Genomic DNA, 21,749 nt, shown 5'->3' on the forward strand with positions numbered 1-21,749 from the left:
TTGGCATCTGGACTAAAGAGAACAGGATGGAGAGAACTGGAGGGAAAGTGTTCTAGATGTCAGAAACAGCATATGCAACGGCCCTGAGGCAGGACTAGAAGAGACTTCCTTTGAAGCTGGGTAAGTGTGGATCCAGGAGTCCCAGAGCAACCTGAACAAGAGAAAACTGGGGAAGATGGAAGGCCTAGGGCTGATGTTCAAAGATGAGGCCTCAGCCACAAGTTCACATCTGCTGTGGGTCAACTAATTTACATTATCCTTGTCCAGGGGCCCCGGCGGTCTGTGCCATAGGATGGGGATGACTCAAGGCAATGACAACTCATTGGGAATCATGGAGATCCCTTCTTGAATCTCAGAGTATGGCTTACAGGATCCCGATGGCTGGCAGCTTAAGTACCCTTGTTCCTCCTCCCTAAAAATATGTGAGGTCTGGGGTGGGCCACCTTTCCTTCATTTAGCCATCCTCGGTTGAGGCCTCCTCTGTGCCAAGCACTGTACTGGGCACTGGGGAGAGCACAGCGAACAAGACAGACTCCTGCCCTCAAGGAGCTTGTATCCCAGTGGGGGAAGCAAAAACAAAACAGAAGACCCCCCACCCCAAACAAACTCAGTGTTTTGGAGGAGGACTAGGTGTCTGGGGAGATCTCCCTTCCTGAGCTGGAGCCCTGAGATTTTAGCTTCTCCATTAGTCCTTTTCTATGGGATTCTACTCTGAGACCAGAGTGCCTTGGCCCTTGGGTCTTCTTTCCTGTTGGTGAGAATTTAAAGAGAAACACACACACACACACACCCCTCCCCTTTTAGGGACTGTTAAAGGCCCACACACAGACATAGGAACACCCAAATGCACATACTTCTCTAATCTCCCTAATCCCCCAAGGCTGGGATAGTGGTGGTTGTGGCAGGTCTCTGTTTCCCTATTTAGCTCTGGAGAAGCCAGGCTCTGGGCCTGGCTTAGCCCCCACACCTCCCTTCCCCTGGGCTTGTCCCTGGGTCCTAGTCATGCCCACACCTGGCCTCCCCAACTGTTGGGAGGTAAATGAATGAATGTACTGGGCAAACATCCTTGCAGCTTCCTGCTGCTCCCCTCTAAGAAAACAGCACTCCTCTTCCTCCTTCTCCTCCCCACACCCTCCCAGCTGGGGCATCTGTGGGATCCAAAGCCGTTTCTCTCTGGAGAAACTAGAGTCAGTCCCTCTCCTTAGCCAGAAGAAGAAGGCAAGAGGCACACAGACCTAGTATCTCTATCTGGAGACACAGCCTGTTCTCCCTCTTGTCCTTTATCCCAGCTTTCTGAGCACCAGTCCCTCTCTCATACCTGCCCAGGGGCTGAAGGATCACAGGATACTGGGGACAAGGGCTCTCCTGTGGTCACATCAGGAACTGTGAAGGAGTGGGGGATGGAGGGGCAGTAGAAGTCCCCACATCTGCCAGGAAGTGCAACCCCTTCTGAGGGGTGTCCCTGAGAATCACATGGATAAGCTGGGAACAGCATGAAGGAATCTTCATAGAAAGTAGAAAGAAAATGTCCCTAACCCTCCAAACGTACCTGACTTGAACTGCAAACTCATTCTGTTTCTGTCCACATGAACGTGTATTTCTTACAGAGTTGTGTCCAGGGTGAGCATCAGAATTTTGGGTTCTTGCTTTTTGCATGGGGCAACAGAACACACACATTTTCTACATGATCTTATGGCCTTTATCTGGATTTTTAAGGAGGAGAATGAATACCCTGTTCTCTATCTTCTAGACTTGGAAACACACAAACTCCATCCCTTCCCATCCTTACCTTGGAAATATTTCCCTACCCTCATGCAGAATGAAGAGGGAGTCAAGGGGTAGGGTTGGTATGTGGTCCCGGCTGTAAGGGATCTTAGACATCTAAGCGGAGGCACCAGAGAAGGAAAGTGACTTGCTCAATGTCACACAACAACTCGTTGCTGAGCAGTTCTTAACCACCACTCCATCTAGTTTCTGGAACAAAGTTAACTATAGAAACTTACCTGCCAGGCATTTTCCTCCATTGATTTTTAAATTAATTTTCTCACCACTATGGGGAAGGATCTATACCTCCATTTTTCAAATAAGGGAACCAAGGCCCAGAGGAAGAAAAGCCACTTGTCTGAACTGCCCGGCTGGCTGGTGGCAGAACAGCTAGAACCAAACCTCCAGATTCCCAGCTGGGAGTTCTTGGTCTATCCTCCTAGAAATCCTTGCCTCTCTCCCTGCCTGGCCTTGCCTTGCCTGGGTTCAAGGTCAGGAGTTTCCCCGGCAGGGCTTTCCCTCCCTAGTCCCAGTGCTGGATACCACTGTGTCTGATCCTGCCTCCTTTCCTGCGCTGGACCAAGGCCCAGCTGAGCAGCTGGGGACACAAGGCTGAATGGAGGATCAGGAAGAGGCTGTAGGCGGCAGAGTTCATTCAGAAGAAAAGACCCACTCAGCTGCTGAGGGCACCTCATGGTGCTGTGGGGAGAGCTCTACCAACCCCCAACCTCAGCTGCATGGGTACAAACTCCAAACTCCTCTCCCTCTGACTGGTATCGGTTACCAGCCCCAGGAGGGGTGTACGGAACCCCCAATCCCTGCCACTTGATCCCTAGGATCTGTGCCAGACTATCCTTAGAAAGACTTGATTCAACTTCTCCCCACTTTACAGACAAAGCAGCAAAGGCACGCTCACAGTGGGATGCCGAAGCAGGCGGAGGACTAGAACCCTGTTCTCCCCACTACCAGCTCGAGTCCTCCCCACCTCCTGTACTTGGCCTGTGTGCAGAATTGTGCTGCTCCCTTTGCCTGGGACCAGGGGCCATCCTCAGAAAGCAGGGTGACCCAGATCTCCCTAATGGAGGGTGGGAGACCTCACACCCCATGCCTCCTGGACTCAGGTTCCTGTCCCTTGGCTTGTTTCCCCACCATCAGTCTAGAGGTCTGGGACAATTGAAGTCAAAGTCCAAGATGTCCAATCCTGGAAGTCTCTGTGCGTTTGGCTCTTATCTGGCCAAGTTTATCGTGGTCCCAGGAGGTAGAGACTAGCCAGCAGAGACCCCTCGGATGGGTGTGTGTGTGTGTGTGTGTGTGTGTGTGTTTTGTGTGTGTGTGTGTGTGTGTGTGTGTGTAGGAGGGAGGGAGAGAGAGAGATGGGCAGTTGGGCAGCTCACTACATGGTGGGAGGGGTAGTGGTGGTGGTGGTGGGGGATCCCAGCAGATTCCCCAAGCTGTCCACATTTCAACCCAGCAGGCCCTTCTGAACCCAAATATTTTCTTGCCTTGCGGAGCCCATGCCCCTCCCCCCAGCAGGGCTTTAGGGCTGAGCCTGAGAGAGGGAGGAAGGGAGGGAAGAAGAGAAGCCACGTTTCCTTAGGGAGGGAGGGGAAGAGAGAGAAAGAGAAGCACAAGCTCAGAGACAGACAGTCACGAAAACACAGGGAGAGAGACAGAGAAAGGGAGATACGAAGGACGGAGGAACAGAACTAGAGACACAAAGGGAGATCTTTCTCCCTTCTCCTGACCGATCACCCTGTGCTGCCCTGACCATCTCAGCCTCAGGTCCGTCCCTGGGGAACCTCAGGCCTGACTCCGCGGGGCGGCCGCGGCAGCACCCCTCCGTGACCAGGACTGCCTCAGAACCGGGGTACGACTCTGGCCCCCCCAAGGGGCGTCGGGTCCCTGGCCTTCCGAACACTTCCGTGTGCGCCCCCCAGCGGAGACCAACCGCTGAGCCACCGAGGTCCTAAAGGGGGCGCAGGCAGGGGCGCCGCCACTTTTCGCCCAATCTGGTCCGGGAACCCCGGGGCTGGGTGGAGAACTGCTGGAAGACGGCGTGGGGGGGGGGGGGCGTGTGGGGGGCAGGACTGGTGTCCCTCGGGCACGTATCCAGGGATCCGCTGGCCCCGACGCCTCGACATCCCCTTCCCCCTAGAAAGCCGAGGTCAATGTATCCACGGACGGAGCCCCCAGGAGGGGTGCGCACTAGCGCAAGCTCAGAGGCTCCGGCCCATGTTCGGGGTCTAGGGTGGTTATGGAGGGATCTATTGCCCAAATCTCACAGCTCTAACCACGTGTCTCTCGGGGACCCGGCACCGAGCCCCCTCCCCCGCTTCTGCCCAGTGATGTGTAGTCCCGTCCTTCGGGGAGGGGGGGTCAGGCGCGCCGCGAAGAGGGGTGCGGAGTGATGGAAAGGGGACGCAGACCCTTCGTCTTACCGCATTGTTGAGGAAATCCGACTCGTTCAGATCCCCCAAGTCCAGGAAGCTGGATCCGGGGAACAGCCTGTCGGCCGGGAAGGGCTCCAAGACGGCGTCCATCGCGGCCGGCTCCGGAGACCCCCTTCGCCTGGGCTTCCCTCACTCCAGGGCGGCGGCGCGCCCGGCCCAGAGCTCCTGCCTGAGCGCAGGCTAGCGGGCGGGGGCAGGTCTGGGGCGAAGCCCGGGGCGGGGGCGGGCAGAGGCGGCGCGGCCCCGAGTAAGGGGCGCCGGGGGCGCGGGGGCCTTAGGGCAGCGGCGCGGAGCAGGCTGGGCTCAGGGGCCCCGGGCGCACCGCGAGCATTTAGCCGACTCCTCCTCCTCCGGCTCCTCCTGGGGCACAGCTGGCTTCCATGGGGAGCCTGGGAGTGGGGCTGAGGGCTTGAGAAGCCCCCCGAACAGGGTGGCAGCCGGGGGTGGGGGAGCTAAGCGCTCCCCCGAGACTGGGTGGCTGCCCGGCGCTCTGCTCTCTCTGCGTCTCCCTCTGCACAGCTTCTGTCACTTTCCTCTCTGTGAAACCGGGAACCCCTGGCTGGTTAGCCCAGCTGGCCGAGGCGCCACGCCCCCACATCAATATTCACGATAAATTTCATATTAATGAGAAGAGGGAGGAGCCTGAGGAATGGTCCCTCCTCTTTTAAAGAGACATCTGCAAGCCGATCTTCCTTGTCAATGTCTCTGTTCTCTGAAGATCAAGGTAGGGGCTTGAAACAAAATTATCCTGGAGCCAATAAGCATCTCGTTGAGGCTTTGCCAACCACTGTCCCATAAATTCATGAGGGAGCCGAGTTATTTCCATTTTTTCAGCCTTATGCTAGAGCCTGAACCAAATCCAAAGTTGGGCAATTCTATCTCATGGGCCCCTCAACAGATCTCTCAGTGGAGATCTGTTCACATGTCTCCTCCTCCAGGGAGGCTTCTCCGGTCTGCAGGCTGGAGCAGTTAGCATCCTATACCCTTGAGGGACACAGTGAGCTTACCTCCATTGTGGTGAGTCTAATGTGTTACTGTCACCGTTTGCTCACATGTCTATGACCCCACCGGACTCTGAGATCCTTCAGGACAAGGACCGTATCCAGGTTTCTTGTGTGTGAAAGGGCCCAGTGAACAGCAGAAATGAGGCGAGGACTCCTCTTCTCATCAGTCATCTAGTCCCTCTAATGGCTTGGAAGAGAAAGACGTGGAAGAACAGCGGAGCCCATGGAGCTTGCCAGGTGTAGCTGTCTGCACACCCCACGGTCACTGAACACTCCCAGGCCCCCTGGAACCAGTACCTAAGTGGCCTGCCAGGGAGTTCAGCTTAATCTCTTGAAAGAGCTGATAAACAATCACCAGGCACCTGAACAAATGGAGGGAATGAGAAAGGCACTGCACTGGTTCCTGCCCAGAAGTCATTAATAGGATTAAGTGTGTCCTCTCAGTCTGGGGCTTTTAATTAGCTCAGGAACCAAAAAGCCTTTAAGAAGCAGAGATGTCATTGCAGTTAAGCAGAATGTCACCGAAATTGCTCTCTCCGTGCCAAGGTGGGCACACACGGTAAGGCAGAGATAGAACCTGTTTGCTCGCCTGGGGCAGGTAAGCAGGTGCGTGGCTTTCCCTCCGTCTCATGACCCAGTTGACAGAGTTCTGGAGAATAAAGTTCTGACCCTCCAGGCTGTCACATGACTATTAGTGCCCAAGCTTCCTGAAGAGTTTGCTTCTGAGAAGCTGAGAATATAGCCCACACTCTAGGTGGGCCCCAAAGCAGTCAGCTGACTCTCAAAACAGTGAAGGTAGAATTAGGGTGCTGAGACCGTGGGCGTGTTCCCCACATGCCTCACATCTGTCCACCTGGGGAACATTCCAGCACTGAGAATGTGGCCGATCCTTTTCCAGCAGGAGGGGCATAGTCTCTGGCAGGGCCAACACACCAGTCTGTGGCGGGTCAGTTTGAAGTAGCAGGTGTCTGGGATCCTGGTTCCCAAGCTTGGAGTCCCTGCAGGCCCCTGGGAGGAAGAAAACTGTCCCTCTGCCTGAGGTTGGCTGGAAATTTTGTGTGTGTTCCTCCCAGCCGGCTCTGTAATTGGAGACAGAGGCACCATTTAAGTGATTGGGGAAGATTATATAGTTTCAGATAAATAGGATTAGAGTGTCCTCTCTTTCCTGATTCTTACCCAGGTGAACACCCCAGGAAACCATTGGAAATAATCCTGGGGAGACAATCTGGTTCCGGCACTTCTCATGGAGTCTGAGAGGCAGGATCTCCCAGGAGAAATCCTGAGGGTGGGGGGCGGTGGAGGGGACGGGGGTGGGGAGGAGAGAAGAGGGGGAATGGACAGTGCAGAGCCTGGCACATAGTAGGAGCGTGATCTTGCTTTTTTCCCCCGGGTTGAGGGGATGGCGAAGTCCCGCAAGGACGAGTACGGCAGGGAATTTAGTCACACGTTCTGCAAGTATTACTGAGCATGATAAACAGCCCTGGCACTGGAGATACAGCGGTGATTAAGAATTTTTCCACAGTCAATGAGGGAAGAATGGGTAGAAAAAATGGAGGAAGATGATTTCAGATAGTGGGAGGACCACGAAGGAAATAAACCAGCGTGATCTAGCTGAGTGGGGAAGGAAGCCCTCTCTGAAGAGGGCATGTGTGAGCTGAGAATGCAGGCCTGGACTGAACAGTAAAAGGGGGCACAGAGGAGGGAAAGGACTGCAGCCAGAGCGAACCGTTAGTAGAACAGAAAGAGTGGGCGAGGCAGGCATTGGCGTGGGAGCGAGAGGGACGAACGTGAAACCCCGGTGCCCTCCACCAACCTGATACATATGATCATAGGAGGCTTGAGGCTCTGTTCTTTTCAGGTATTGAAGAGAATGGTTCTAGCTGAGGTTCGAGGAGCCACCCGAAGCCTCCTGTAGCTGTGTGTCCTTTCTGTATCTTCTCTTACCGATTTTTGGGGAGAGGAAATTAGACAACTCACTGGGTCTGAGGTTTGGGGGTCTCTCCTCATAGGGAGGGTCTGCTCTCTCCCTACCAGTCCCTGAGCCTGGCCCCACAGCCCAGCCCCTCTTGGGCCCCTTCTCTGCATCTGAAGGGTCAGGGGAAGGAGGCCAAAATTGACTCTGCAAACACCTGCAGTCCAGGTCAAGAAAAGCACAGACTGTAGCCCCTTCCGTTATGGGCTTAGGAACATCTGCTTGTTGCTCTCCAGCAGCTGTTTCAGATGGTAAGTGAAATGCATAAAGACATCCCATCCCAGGCAATGACGCACAGGAGAGAAAGGACAGATAAGCTTCCTGCCTGTCCCAGACCCTGAAGGTCAGGTGGAGAGAGGGGCTCCTTGTCCAGCTGAGCTGTGAGCAGGGATGGTGTGTGTGTATCTGAGGGTGGAGGGGGTGGGGTGTGGATGGGGACGGCTATGCTTTCATACCCCTGGAGAGTCACTGTCCTTCTCTGGGCCTCAGTTTTCACATCAATAAAATGGGAGCTGTGTTAATGACGCAGAGGGTCCTGTCCTCTCCAATGACCTTCTAAACGCACCTTTACCAGCATAGGTCTTGTTGGAGAGTGGAGGTGAGAGGGGGCGAAGCACCTGCTTCCTTAGGAGGCTTGGCACTCCCATGTTCCAAGCTCCTGCCCAGAGCCTCCAGAAGGGTGCAAGGCTGGGTATTTACACTCGGCAGGCAGGCCCTGGGTGGTGGGTAGAAGGTCACCCAAAGTAAACCTGCCTTGTTTGCCTGGATTGTAAAGGGAAAAACACTTCGGCATACTCTAACAGGAACTTCTGAGAAATGAAAACACATTCATCCTGGAGATTAGGCTGACTTCCGGGGCACAGATGGGGCCCTTTGTTCTCTTGTGGCTTAGTAAAAGGGGCTGCATGGCTGCTTTCCCTGTGCCCCCTGCTGGGGCTGGACCTGGAGTCCCTGGGGTGGCACCCTGCCGGGTGGGTGGGGGTGGGCTTCAGACCCATCCGCTTGGCCTGGTTCCTTCCCTGCTTCACCCTGAGCGGTAAAAATACCTGAAATCTATTGAGTACTTGCGTTGCGCCAGGCACTAAATACTTATGTTATCGCATTTAATTCTTGGAAGATGCTTGTGAAATGAGTATCATATTCACTGATGCTGGGAGGTATGTTTCAGCATCACGGAAATCAGAATGTGTCTTATAATTGATGGCATGTGATACTCAGGTAGTTTTTTCTGAATGTACAGAAAATAGTGGTGCATCATACAATCGATGATAGCGATTCTTAGATTTGATGAAAAGTGATTTATTATCATCCCCAATCCTCAGATGAGAAAATCAAGGCTCAGAGAGTTCATGACTTACCACTCCTTTATTTTGCAGGAGACCAAGGCCTGGGGCATAGGAGGCTTGCCTTAGGTCGCCAGGTTTAAAGGAGGCAGAGATAGGGATGAAATCCGGGCCTCCAGGCTTCTTACCCAGGGCCCTTTCCGCTCACCCCAGATGAACTGGGTTTGCTCACTAGGGAGAGGCAGGAGCTGAGGGGAGGGCCTTCCAGGGCCTTCCTCAGCAGCTAGTGAATCACCAGTCACCCTGCCTTGGAAAAGGACCCTGAAGATAGTTTTTTCCCCCCCTCTCCAAATTCTCTGAAGACTGAAGTTCCTTAAGGACTAAGAAAACACTTGCCTCTCTTCCAGCGACTTTTCCTGGTACTTATTTAAGCTTCGTTTTCCCTGAATTTCTGTTCTACTGTCCCTTCTTTGGACTGGAGGCAGGCCCGCCCCTTGGCCCTCTGTCTGCCTGCCGCCTGGGGAACAGCTCCACCCGCTTCCTGCTTTGCTCAGTCCTGCTCTGAACTCACCCCTCTTTCCCCTACCTCGAGTCACCTGTCCCAACTTTGCTTCTAGATGCCTCTCTAATTCAGGCCACTGGCTCCAACCCCAGAGTACATACACCCAGGTATCCAGCCTCTCGCCCCTTTGCTTTCTAATGGAAGCCAGGGGAGAAAAGTCAACAAAGCCAGGCCTTCCTCTTGCCTTGGTGAGTCCTTGTGTTGTTGGGGACACTCTCCAGCAAATCCTGCCCCACCTAGGCCCAGCAGAGCTGGAAATATGGGACTGAGAGGGAGGACAGGGGTACGGAAAGTTCAGAGGCTAGACCCTACCCCCTACTGCTGCACTTGCTCAGTCTGCCCCCTGCCTGCTTCTGTGCCTCAGTTTCCCCAACCTCCAAGCCTGGCGAGGCTGAAAGGGCCCATCAGCAGGAAAGCACAGAAGCAGCATCGGGCATTTTTAAATCCAAAGGTTTGCTAAAATGCACCCAGGCAGTGTTCAGGTGTGTGGGGACAGATAACGGTCAAGGTTAAACCAAGCCTTCAGATTTGTTTTGGTAAAATGAGGGTCTGGGACAGGATGATCGCTCAGATTCCATCCTACCAGTCCTGAGCTGCTGTGATTCGGTCTCCCTCTGTCCAGAGAGCACATGTGGGCTGTGTGTGTGAGGAGCTCCTGTGTCTCTGGGCATCCATTGGCCCGGAGCTGAGTTTGCAGTGGGTGGCCTTGAGACCGTGCCCGCTCGCGCTGCTCAGGTGGCTGATCCTGTGTCTGGAGGTGCCAACCGACCTGAGGGGGCTTCTGCCATTCCCGCCCACATGCAAGCCTCGGGAGAAAGCGCCAGCTCACACCTAGAAGTGGGCCCACCCCTCTGTGCATATCCTCGCCAGCGCGTGCGGCCGCAAATCTGCTTTCCATCTTCTTCCAATAGGCAGCAGGGCCGGGGGAGACGGAGTGGAAGATTAATGGTGCTTTTGCACGTGGCTGAGCTCCATGAATGTGGTGGCAGGAGGGAGCAGCCTGAAGCTATGTGGGGAATGAGGGGCAAGCCACAGGATTGGGGTTCCCTGGGGTTTATAGGCCTGCTGGAGGGGAGGCAGAGCCCTGAGACCCGGAAGGGTGGGTGGTGGGGGGAAGGGAGAGGACTTCTGAGACCAAGAAGGATCTGGGGACAGCAGGAAAGAATTGAGTGAGATTTAGGGCAGTTCCTGCACTGTCCTTGCCCAGAGCCTGGTACAGAGTAAGTATTTAATTAGCATGTGCTGAAGGGTTGAAGAGCTGTGTGCACAGATCTCACACTCCTTACCTGGGAGGAGACTGAGGACCGAGGAGGAGGAGGAAGAGGAGGAAGGAAGGAAGGGAGGGAGGGAGGGACGATGGATGTATTAAGCACCTACTATGGGCCAGCTGCTCTAAGGGTCACTGTCAGGCATTTTATTTTATTTCAAACACACAAAAGCCCTAGAAGATAGCCTCAGCTTTGCTGTGTACACACTCCTCCTCCCCAACCTGTCCCCTTTGCCCGGTCCAGGGGAGAGAGCTTCGTTGACCTCAGGGCACAGAAAAGCTGGTCACTTCTGAGCTGTGGGTCTATTTTGAATCTCATGGCCACTTCAGATTTTGGGTCTCATTGAATTTCCTTTATCTGGGCTGTCAGGAAGCTCAGAGGTGAATTTGCTGGGGCACACCTCTGTAACAGGATCTCACGGGCCGGGGGGGTTGGTGGGGGCGGGACGGGAGTGTTCCATTTCACAGACTGACTGCAGCCCTGGTTTCATCTTAGGTCTTTATCCCCCCTTTCTCTGTATCCTTTTTCTTCTATTAAGATCTGTCTAATTCTATTGTCTGCAGGGTTTCTCAAATACCTTTAATATACCCTGAAGTGAGATAAGATGTAAGTACGGAAATATTTTTACTTTTAGAGATGAAAACGGTGAGGCTCAGAGAGGTTATGTTATTTGTCCAATGTCACACAGTTATTAAGTTAAAGAGTGGAAATTTGATCTGTTTGACTTAATCTTTCCAGGTAGGATCCAGACTCTAGGACTGGACAAGTTTGCAGTAATCGGGGAACTTCTGGGGGCATTGGGAGGAACCTGGGGGCTTTGGAGACTCGGTAGCATTCACTCTGTTTCCTTTGCTTGAAGATCAGGTCCATGTCTGGGCTCCCACCCCCTGTCGTGCAGAGAGAGAGGACTTTGGGGGCCATGGGCATCCCCCCATCCGCAGGAACCAGCTCCAGCTCCCATGGCTGAGTAGAACAAACAGAAAACCAGCAGAGCTGGCCTTGGCAATCACCAGTGAGAGCAAATATATATTCCAGATGCTCTGAGGAACATTTCTGGAGCCTCCAGAATTGAAGGGCAGACTAATTCCCTGGAGAAAATGAATGGATGTGGGCCCAGGGGAGTCACTTTTTTTCTCAGCTCTGTGGCAAGCAAGCACCAAACACCCAAGGATCAGGGCAAGGGGCTCCAGTGGTGTGTATCCGGGGCCCTGATCTCTTGCTGTACCCCTTCAGGCCTGTCCACTTGGAGTCTGTCTCCCTGGGGAGCCCCTGCACGAAGACTTGGGGATTCCCAGGGTAGGCCTTAACTCATCTGTTAGCGAATTCAGTCCTTACACCGCCCGGCACCACGCATGTGCTCCACAGACGGGGCACCTCTGGGGAAGGTGCAAAGAATGAGTCTAATCGAGACTGGAAGGGGAGGTTGTTCTGAGAGCTGAAGTGGAGAATGACGGTGTCTGGCAACCCCGGGGACACTGGCAGTGACACACAGTGACACAGAGCCGATGAATAAAGACTTCGTTCCTCGGGCCTGTCCAGAGGAGCCCTAGGGCCTCTAGGGCGGGATGCCTGCAGACACTAGCCTGCATTGCCCGGAGGGGAAATCGTCAGAGAAATAAGGATTCTCACAAACTGCCATGTATTCTGGTCCCGTTGCCCTTCAATGCTCTGCCGATTTGCCGCAAGGATCTCAATCTTCTGAATCCATAAATCGCCCCTACAAATCAATAAGACAAAGACCAACAATTGGCCAAAAATACCAACAGTGGGCCTGGTACATTTTTACAGTAACAGTTATCACCTCTCAGGATCTATGCTAAGCGGTTCCTCTGCCTTTGCTTATTTAAGCCTCATTTAAGCCTTATCACAGCCCTCGGAGGCAGTTGCCAGGATTATCCTGTTTTCCTGGGGCTCACACTGTGACTTGGACCCCTGCTGTAGCCTGCCCTTCTGTGAAGTACCTCTTGGGACAACAGCCACTGCAGACCAGACCCGGACCCAAGGCCTCAGGAAAATAGGGCAGGGCCCGGGAAGGGGAAGTAAGGTAGGATCCTCTCTACCTAGCAACTTGGGAAAAAGCCTAGAACCCCCAATATCTAGGTTTGTTTTTTCTTTTTTTTTTTTTTTTTTGGTCTTTTTGAATTTGTTGAGTAGATAATACCACACGTGACTCAAAACATAAAAAAAGGAATACAGTAAGAGGCAATCCTCCCATCCCTATATCCTCCATCCTCATGGCTACATTTTCAATTAGCAATAATCGCGCCTCGGATAAACCTCATTGGCTACGATACTGCCACTGCGCAAAGCTGATCATGGCTACATTTTCACCCTTTAACCAACATACAATCAATTTGATTGCTTCCTTGGGTACCCTTCTTTGGGGTGTAGATGTTTGTGTGTATGTATGCATATGTATCTATATATTTTTTCCTCTCTCTCTTTTTTTTGGAGAGAGAGAGAAAGAGAGAGTGGTGGGGAGGGGCAGAGGGAGACAGAAAATCCTAGGCAGGCTCCATGCTCCATGTGGAGCCCGACATGGTGCTCGATCTCATGACCCTGACATCAAGACCTGAGCCGAAATCAAGAGTCGGACACTTTGCCCACGGAGCCACCCATCTCTTTCTCTTTTTTGAACTGAAAAGAGGATTATTATATACATTGTTCTATATCTTTTTTCCCCTTATTTTATCTGTTTTGGAGATCTGCCTATATTAGTACATAGAGAACTTCCTCATTCTTTTTTTTTAAGTAGCTGCATAGCTACCCATTGTATGACTGTACCATAATTTACTTATCTATCCCTAGATGATGGACATTTGGATTGTTTCCAAGTTTTTACTATCACAAACAATGCTGTAATGATAGTCTTGTTCAAGCACTGTGTATCTGTAGGGTAAATTCTCAGGCAAGGTATTACTGGGTCAAAGAGAATGTGCATTTGTAATGTCGATAGATAGTGTCAACTATCAATATCAATAACTATCAATATACCCCCTGGAGCAGCAATGTACACAGTGCTGCTTTCTCTACCGTCTTTCAAATAGAGGATGTCAGTAAACATTTGAATGGTTTCCAGCTTGCATTTCTCTTCTATTAGTGAGGATGAGAGTCATTTTAGATGCCCAAGAACACTTTAAGTTTCCTTTTCTGTAGACCCTGTTCATATTCTTTGACCTTTTAAAAATTAGTGGTCAGTCTTGTCTTATTGATTTTTCGAAGCTCTTTATATGTTAGGGAGATTGTGCTATGATTGATAAGGGCAGTAAGGCCACAGTTGGCATCCCCTCTGGGAAAGGCTGTGGAGGTGGATTCTTCCTCACACCTCCATCCTACCATCCAAAACTCAGTCATTTATTTAATGAGCATTTACTGAGTACCTCTTGAGTGCTAGGCTCCGTGCTTAGGCATCAGAGACCTTAGGTTGCTCAAAGTCCGGTGGGGTCTCAGATCTGTAATCAGACAGGTTGGATGTCAGTGTGAGATGATCGGTAGTTCAGGGATTCAGAATGAGTGCTTCCGGGCACGGGAGAGGAAGCGGTAGCCTGTGCCTCCCAGTAGACTCTGACATTTGTCTCCATCTGGGGCTAGCTCAGATCTGCTAAGGCTTTGCCTGCCTCCCTTGTCCTTGTGAGTTCAGCCCTCACACCCTGATTGCCGAAATGCTTGGCTCCAGGAAGATGGTTCTGTCAGTGCGTATCTACAGAATGCTTACCGCACGCGAACCTCCCACTGGCGCACTCTGACTGCATGCGATTTCCTTCCCTGCCCCTTGCTGGTGATTCTATCCTGTCTTGCCTCGATTACCACCTGTTGCTGGTCTGCATTCCTCCACTGCTCAGAGGATTGTAATCTCCTTGATGGCAAGATGATAGACTTCCCTCTGTGTCCTCTCTCCTTGGTGCTTAGCATCCGGTGACACTCAGCAAAGGCTTGTTGGATGATGGGTTGTCAGATGGCCGTGTTGGCCGTTAGAGAAGCTGGAAATCACGGCTCTCCTGCACTGGGGCGTGCATGGTGGACAGGCGAGACGGGCACACGTTGGGCACAGGAATGGTTGATATGCCAGGCTGAGACCCCAGCATCAGGGCCCAGCCAGGAAAGGGTTAAGCTTGCTGGAGTTTTGTATATGAAATGGCACCAGAAAAAAAAAATGCGCAGACTAGCAATTGAGCCCTGTCTCATCCTGGTTCAAATGACATTGTCTGAGCTTTCCCAGCCTCGCCTCCTGCACTAATTACAGACCTTCCTGGGGAGGAAGACTGGGACCAGGAGGGCTTCATTACAGGCTCCTTTGCTGGAGGGAGCAAACCCCAATGACTGAACCCAGTGACCAAACAAACTCTCTTGAAGAAAGGCCCGGGGGTTCCTCTGATGCACTTCCCTGCTGCTGTCTGGCTGGGAAAGGGTTAAGAAGTAGGCATGGGCTGAAGGAACAGGCCCAAGTCTAATGCTGGGGTGGGGGGGCCAAGGCTGGGTGGGGGGCAGCCAGGCCCTGGCTGAGCTACCCATCTCTGCTCTAATCCACTCGCCTAGGCTTGGGGCCCCCTCTTACCTCTTGCCCCCCAAGATGGCCACCACCCGGGCTATGTCAGGGCCTCCCCTCTGTGGTCGCCTGCCTGTTGCCTCTCCCTGTGGCCTGTGGAGACCTCGCCTTCTTTAATCTTCCATTTATCTCGAGGCCTCGCCCCTCTGAGATTGGCTTTGATGTGGGGCCTGCTCCCAGGGGGGTGGAGATCAAGGGTTTCCGAGGCCTGGTCTGGACACTGCCCACTGCCCCCAGCCCAGGCGGGGCCCAGAGGTCTCCTGGCCATCCGGACAAACCCTGAGGTTGACCCCCGCAGGCAAGAGGGCAGGAGCTTTGGTTCCTGATCTTCAGGTCCATGGAGGGGCTGCTGCCTGGGCCCCAAAGTGGAGGACTGTGTTCAGAAACAAGAGCTTCGTCACCACACCGTGTGACTTACTCTCACGCCCATCACCCCCACTGCTCCCCCATTGGTCCCCCAGTGATAACAGCAAGAGCAAAGCAAATACCAGCGCTCTCCTGTGCCAGCCAAGCACCCAGCACCGGGCTGGGCATCTTCCATGTATAACACAATTAATCCTCCTAGCTAGGTGCTCCAGGCATCATTTTAAAGGGGAGGAAACAGGGGCGCCTGGGTGGCTCAGTGGATTAAGCCACTGCCTTCGGCTCAGGTCATGATCTCGGGGTCCTGGGATCGAGCCCCACATCGGGCTCTCTGCTCCGCAGGGAGCCTGCTTCCTCCTCTCTCTCTGCCTGCCTCTCTGCCTACTTGTGATCTCTCTCTCTGTCAAATAAATAAATAAAATCTTTAAAAAAAAAAAAGGGGAAGGAAACAGCATCATGGATACATTCCTGTTCATCAAAATTTACTGAGTTCCTGCTATGCGCCCGGCGCCGTTCTAGGCGCTGAGGGTATAGTAGTAAACACAGTGGGCGCATTCCTACCCTTCTGTACCAGGAGGTCGTAAATGGTCAAATACACATAATTGTCCTATGAAGACAGTACCTTGAAGAAAAGCACGGGGCCATCGTTTCGGACTCAGTGGTGTCCTGCCGCTTGAAGACGCAAAGACCGGGAAGGGCAGGAGAGATTTCGCTCTGTGACTATCTGTGGGAAACCGTGTCCCGGAGAGGGAAGAGAAGGTGTGGAGGTCTGAGGTCGGAGGTCCTTCTTTTGATGAGGGCACAGCCAGGAGGCCAGTGGGACAAGAGGTGGGCGGTGATAAGAAGAGAGCTGGGTCAGGTCGGGTACTGCCGAGCGCGATAGTGTGATGGGAGGGTTTGAGCATCAGACAGGTTTGATCTCATTTATGTCTTGAATCAGAGACTCAAAACTCTAAGTTGCAGAGGCTAGCAGGAGCTCAGGCTCACCCGGCTACACCCAGATTCAGATCTTGGGGCCAGACAGGGTCCTCCCATAGGAGTAGGGGCTATGGCCAATTCACCTCGGCATCCCTTGAACCCCGCAGAAGACCTGGCACAGACTAAAGGCTTGCAAATACCTGCGGAATGATGGGTCAGTTTCGGAACTTCCACGGCCTGGTGGTGGTGTTTGGGGGCATGGGAGGCAAGTCTCAGTTTGTCCATCTGGAAATGGGGGAGAAAACAGTTTATCTGTCTTGCCCAGAGGACCTCACCAGGTGGGGATCCAGTGGGACCCGGTGTGTGAAAGGGCGAGGCATGGTGTGAAGTGTCTGAGAATGCTCTGCAGTCTGATTTCATCTGTCTTTGCTTCTGGATGGCCCCTGACCTGATGGCTGAGGGCTGAGGTATGTGTGTGCCCATGTAGATGTCTGTTTACCTGTGTTAACAGCACCTGGAAGGCAGCTGCCTTGGACTGGCTGTCTGTGAGGACTTGGACTCCAGAACTGGAGCAGAGGGAGTGGAAGACACAGACCCAGAGGACCTCCCTCTACCTCCGTCCATGTCGTGGTCCCCGTAATTCTCATCACTCCCACATCCTCTGTCCCAGCTTACAATGAAAAGTGAGGGAATTGTCTGTACATCTGTCATTCTATCCCACCTGTCTATGGGGTCCTGGGGGCCAGGGCCACTCCAGGAACAACATGGCATCTGCTGGGTGGTTGGTGTTTAGGAAGCCATGGATGGATGAGTGGATGGGTGGTCCCTGGTCTCTGGAATCAGAAGGTCCTAGAGTCAGAGGGCCTTAGGACTCTACTTTAACCAAGTCACTCCTCCTCTCTGGGCCTCAGTTTCCTTCTCTAGGAATGGATTTTTGTCTTCATTCATTCATTTGCAGTCCTCCCTTGTGAATGTTAGGGTACTGTCTATGTTCTGGGAAAACACATTACTTAGAATCAGTGCTGCCCTCAAGAAGCTGAAAGGTGTCATAGGCACAGGTTGCAGGAATTGCAATGTAAAGTGAGAAATGTCTCTACGGAGGGTGCCGAAGGGGCTCAGAGTGGGGAGAGGCCTGCTCTGCATTGAATGGGAGGACAGGAAGATTTCCCCGTACACGGGGTCCTTGATGTGGGCATCAAGTTCTTAGAGGAGAAGCAGGTGTTTGCTAGTGTGGACTTTCCGGGCCAAGGGGATGGCATGCCAAAGATCCTGGAGGTACAGAGCCTGGCACCCTGGGGAGAGTGCCGGCTCTGGGGTACTGGCCCCAACTTATCGAGGCTGGCAGGGTGTGGTGGGTGACTGGGCTGGGGAGGGTAGCCAAGGGCCAGATCGTTCAAGGCCTAAGCCCCTTCAAGGAATTCTAAGCGTTATCCTGAAGGCAAATGGGGCCGCTGGCAGATTTCGGGGGGAGAAAAGTGGCATGATTGGGATGCATTTTCAGTAAACTGCTCTGCGGTAGTGTGGACAACAGATCAGAGGTGCGTAAGACTAGAACCAGCCGTGGAGTTAGGAGGCTGCTGCGGTTCTAACCAGGTGGGCAAAGATAAGGGCCTGAACACAAGTTAACAATAGCCCTCAGTCCCCAGAGCTGACTGTATGCCAGCCCAGCTCTACGTTAAACATTTGCAAATACTATCGCATTTCATCTTCAGAGTCCCCGGTGCGTAGGTGCTATTAGGATTCCCTGTCCCGGGAGCTCTGGTTAAAGGCCCTGTCGCCCCAGGAAGAACATTTCTGCGGCCCTTTCCAGGATCCTGCTACCTGCCCCCGGCGCCCCCAGGGGGCGCAGCTAGTGGGGTGGGTCAGCCTGAGACCCTGGCCCTCACCTGCCTCTCTCCTTGGGCCCCGAGGACTGCCCTGCCAGGGCTGGAAGCGTCCCCTGAAGGAGCCTGGCCCTCCGGCCAGAGCTGAGCAAATGGGATATTCTTCCCATTAAGAGGTTTCCCGCGGGCCCACTGGCCATGTGGCTTCCCTTTGTGCTTCCTCTCCTGGGCCAGTTTGAAGTGCCGGCCTCCCCCACTTACCTCTGTGGACTTTTCCAGGCCCCGGCAGCCAGCTGGGCCAACTGACGTCAGGACACCGGTGGCCGGCGAGCGGCGTGCTGAATCACCCCTGCCCCGGGTGGACGCCCCAGCCTCTACCTGCGTGTTGCTTTGTCTTTCACAGGTCAGGGCGTTGGTTTTCTTTTTTAAATAAATAAAGCTGAACCTGACTCACAACTCAAGAGAGGCTGCCGCTCCGCTCGGAGCCATCAGCGTCACCATGGTAACTGCTCCATCCATGGAACCCTTGAAAATGTAATTATCAGCAGTGACGCTGACACTTCCTTCTGGCCTCTGAGCAGCCCTGGGCTGCACAGTTCTCGGATCCTGGGTGCCCGGCGAATGGTCCAGGGCTATGCCTGGCTCCCCCAAAAAGCAGGGAGTTGAAAGTGGGGACTTCAGGTCCCCACTCCTGCCGACCTGCTTGCTGCTTGCACGTCCTTCTGGAAGGTCCTGAGGAAACCTCTTTCATGCTGGAGCAGGCTCTAGGGGTACCCCAGTAAGCCCGCAATTCAGAGCCATGGGTCCGTGGTTCCATCCATGATTTCTGTTGGAATTAAAACGAACGTAAGGATGATAGTAATAATAATAGCCGTGTATTGAAGGCCTAGCACCCGAGCCAGGCAGCCTATAAGAAAGCTTTCTAGGGGTGCCTGGGTGGCTCAGTGGGTTAAATCCTCAGCCTTCGGCTCAGGTCATGGTCCCGGGGTCCTGGGATCGAGCCCCACATCGGGCTCTCTGCTCAGTAGGGAGACTGCTTCCTCCTCTCTCTCTGCCTGCCTCTCTGCCTACTTGAGATCTCTGTCTGTCAAATAAATAAATAAAATCTTAAAAAAAAAAAAAGAAAGCTTTCTACACCTGTCTCCGGTCGCTGGCTCTAACTACTTACCTAGAGGCAGTTTTAATTAATTTAATAATAGCTAGCTTTTATTGCCTGCAGAGACACTCTGCTATGCTCCCATGTTTGTTTTCGAGTGGGGAGCAGGAGTCTTCCCATTTTACAAATGGGCAAACTGAGTCTCAGGGAGGTTTAAAAAATTTGCCTGAGGTCGCTCCACTACGGAAGGATGGACAGGCTATTTGGGTTCAGGTGTGTCTGACAGGCGTCCTCATTTTTTGTTACAGCTTAACGTTCAATCAAGACTTAAGACATATACTGAACCGACAGAGGCTCCAGGTGTGCCTGATTTAAGAGACCTCCCAACGCCTACACTGATAGTCCTCCACCTAAACGGTTCCTGAGCACGCTCGTCGGCCACCTGGGGAGACTGGAAGAAATGCAGATTCTAGGCCCCCAACACGAATTGCTTCAGGTATTTGGGTATGGGCTTGAGGATTCTGTATGTGAGGCAACACAGCCGACTGAACTGTAACATCTGAGAATTTAGACTTGACTGGGTTCCTGGAGAGCAGGGACCATGTCGTCCCTGAGGCATCCCCAGGGACTGGTGCAGGGCATGACCCCGAGTAGGGACCCAAAAGGCACTGGTTGAACTTGAGGGAAGAATGAATTGGGGGGCGCCTGGGTGGCTCAGTCTGTTAAGCATCTGCCTTCGGCTCTGGTCATGATCCTGGATCCTGAGATCGAGCCCCACATCAGGCTCCCTGCTCAGCAGGGAGCCTGCTTCTCCCTCTCTCTCTGCCCCTCCCACCTGCTCATGCCCTCTCTCTCTCTCAAATAAATAAATAAAATCTTAAAATAATAAAAAAAAAATGAATTGGGCCCCATGAAGTCCCCTTGCCTCTACAGGACCATGTCCACCCCTGGCTCCCGAGAGTCCACAGTCCCCTCCCACTCACTCCTTACCCCCAGCCACCAACCCCCTTGTCCCCCACCCCATCTTCCTCCCGCTCAGGGCAGAACTGCCTACCAGGCTCTGCCCCTGCCCCTCCGCCCCCTGCACCGTGATCTCCTCTGCAAGGGGAACAAAGGTGTGCACCTGTTGTCAAAAAGCTTCACTTTTTTTTTTTTTCCAGAAACAAACTTAGACTGGTAAGCCAGCCTTCAAGACACTATCCTGACATCTCAGCAAAATGGCTTTGGTGGTCACCCCCAGGGTATAGAGGAAAGGTTAGGATCTCTTCCTCTGACAAGTTTTAACCACAGAAGAGCCTTATTTGCCAGAGCAAAACACCCAAATATCAAGGAAGAGGGCGTTGGGTCTATGAGCACTGCTACCTGCGTATTAGGGAATATGAAGCAGCCATGAAAATGGAAGAATATTTAATGATGCTGTCAAATGTTCCTCAAAAGAAACAGAAAAAAAAAAATGGGATATACAGCTAGGTGCCCTGGGGAGATGTTTGTAAAATGCGGCTGAGAAGCCAGTTAGCCCCCCAAAATCTGTTCTTCCTTTTTTCTATAGTAATAAGAGCTCTACTCAGATAAATCCTATTTCCTGGTGGTGGTGGGGGGCACGGGACTTATGTTCTGGCTAGGTGCTATGAGCAGGTGTGATGCATGTGAATTCCAGGAAATGCCCCTTTGAGGAAGGGGGGGTCCCTCTTCTTTACTGAAAGAAGCCGTCTTCCTCCATCAGCCGTCCTGGGTCACTAGTGGGAGGCATGTGCTGATGATGGAGAGCCTCAGGTAGAAGGGCCTGGGTTCCTGATGGTCACAGGGCTGCTGTACTGGCCAGGGCTGCTTACTTCCAGACATCAGTTCCTAGAGAGCAAAACGAACATGTTTAAGGCACTGTTCCTTTGGGTTTTCTGTCATTTGTAGCTGAATCAATCCTAACTGATGTCAGATGTATTGTTAAATAAACAACAGAATTGCTAAAATTAGTAGGAATCATAGGATTCCAATTTTATTGTAAAATGTATGTTTTCATATATTTACCTGTGTACCTGAAAATGTGGACAGGACGGTTCAACATGAAAATGTTAGCAAAGGTTATTTCAGCAGCGTGAGGCTGTAAGGATTTTGTGTGTTCATTTGTTTGCTTGTCTGTATTTTCTAACTTTTCCACAACAAAAAAGTACATTACTTTTCGGGTAAGAGAAACTAATAAATGCTGTAAATTGTATGATCCTAATGGGATCTATACGGATCCCAATCATAAGAAATATACCTTATTCGTGATTACATGGGAAAAAAAACTGAAATGAAAAGAAGTGCACTAACGATTAAGATCCAAGGGTGTGGGAAACTGTTCAAAATATATTGTGAAGGCGAAATATATATGTATATAATATATAAAAAATATATTGTGAAGGGGAAACAATGAAACAATATAAAGCCATTTTAACAAAAATAAAATGAACCTAAAATAAATACAATATTATATGTCAATTATATTTCAATTAAAAAAAAAAAGAATAGGGGCGCCTGGGTAGCTCAGTGGGTTAAAGCCTCTGTCTTCAGCTCAGGTCATGATCCCAGGGTCCTGGGATCGAGCCCCACATCGGGCTCTCTGCTCCGCAGGGAGCCTGCTTCCTCCTCTCTCTCTGCCTGCCTCTTTGCCTAGTTGTGATTTCTCTCTGTCAAATAAATAAAATATTAAAAAAAAAAAAA

General features: G+C 52.3%; 1 protein-coding gene, 1 long non-coding RNA gene and 1 pseudogene across 2 annotated transcripts in view; all 3 read right to left on the reverse strand.

The window, feature by feature from the left end:
* Positions 1-4,753, reverse strand: part of CREB3L1 (cAMP responsive element binding protein 3 like 1) — a 35,007-nt gene extending 30,254 nt beyond the window's left edge. Inside the window, exon 1 of the mRNA XM_046017898.1 lies at positions 4,203-4,753. Coding sequence (XP_045873854.1) covers positions 4,203-4,304 — 102 coding nt within the window. The 5' untranslated portion in view covers positions 4,305-4,753. The remainder of the gene's footprint in view (positions 1-4,202) is intronic.
* A 5,757-nt stretch (positions 4,754-10,510) lies between these two features.
* On the reverse strand, positions 10,511-18,441 carry LOC123949380. The gene is made up of 4 exons (XR_006820048.1): positions 18,215-18,441; positions 16,331-16,415; positions 15,835-15,999; positions 10,511-12,020 (listed from the first exon to the last, which is right to left on the reverse strand). It is a non-coding gene; the product is annotated as an uncharacterized LOC123949380 (long non-coding RNA).
* Positions 12,464-12,614, reverse strand: LOC123950092 (annotated as a pseudogene).
* Positions 18,442-21,749: the final 3,308 nt, after the last annotated feature.

This window comes from Meles meles, chromosome 8 (assembly GCF_922984935.1).
Source record: "Meles meles chromosome 8, mMelMel3.1 paternal haplotype, whole genome shotgun sequence".
Classification (NCBI taxonomy): Eukaryota; Metazoa; Chordata; class Mammalia; order Carnivora; family Mustelidae; genus Meles; species Meles meles.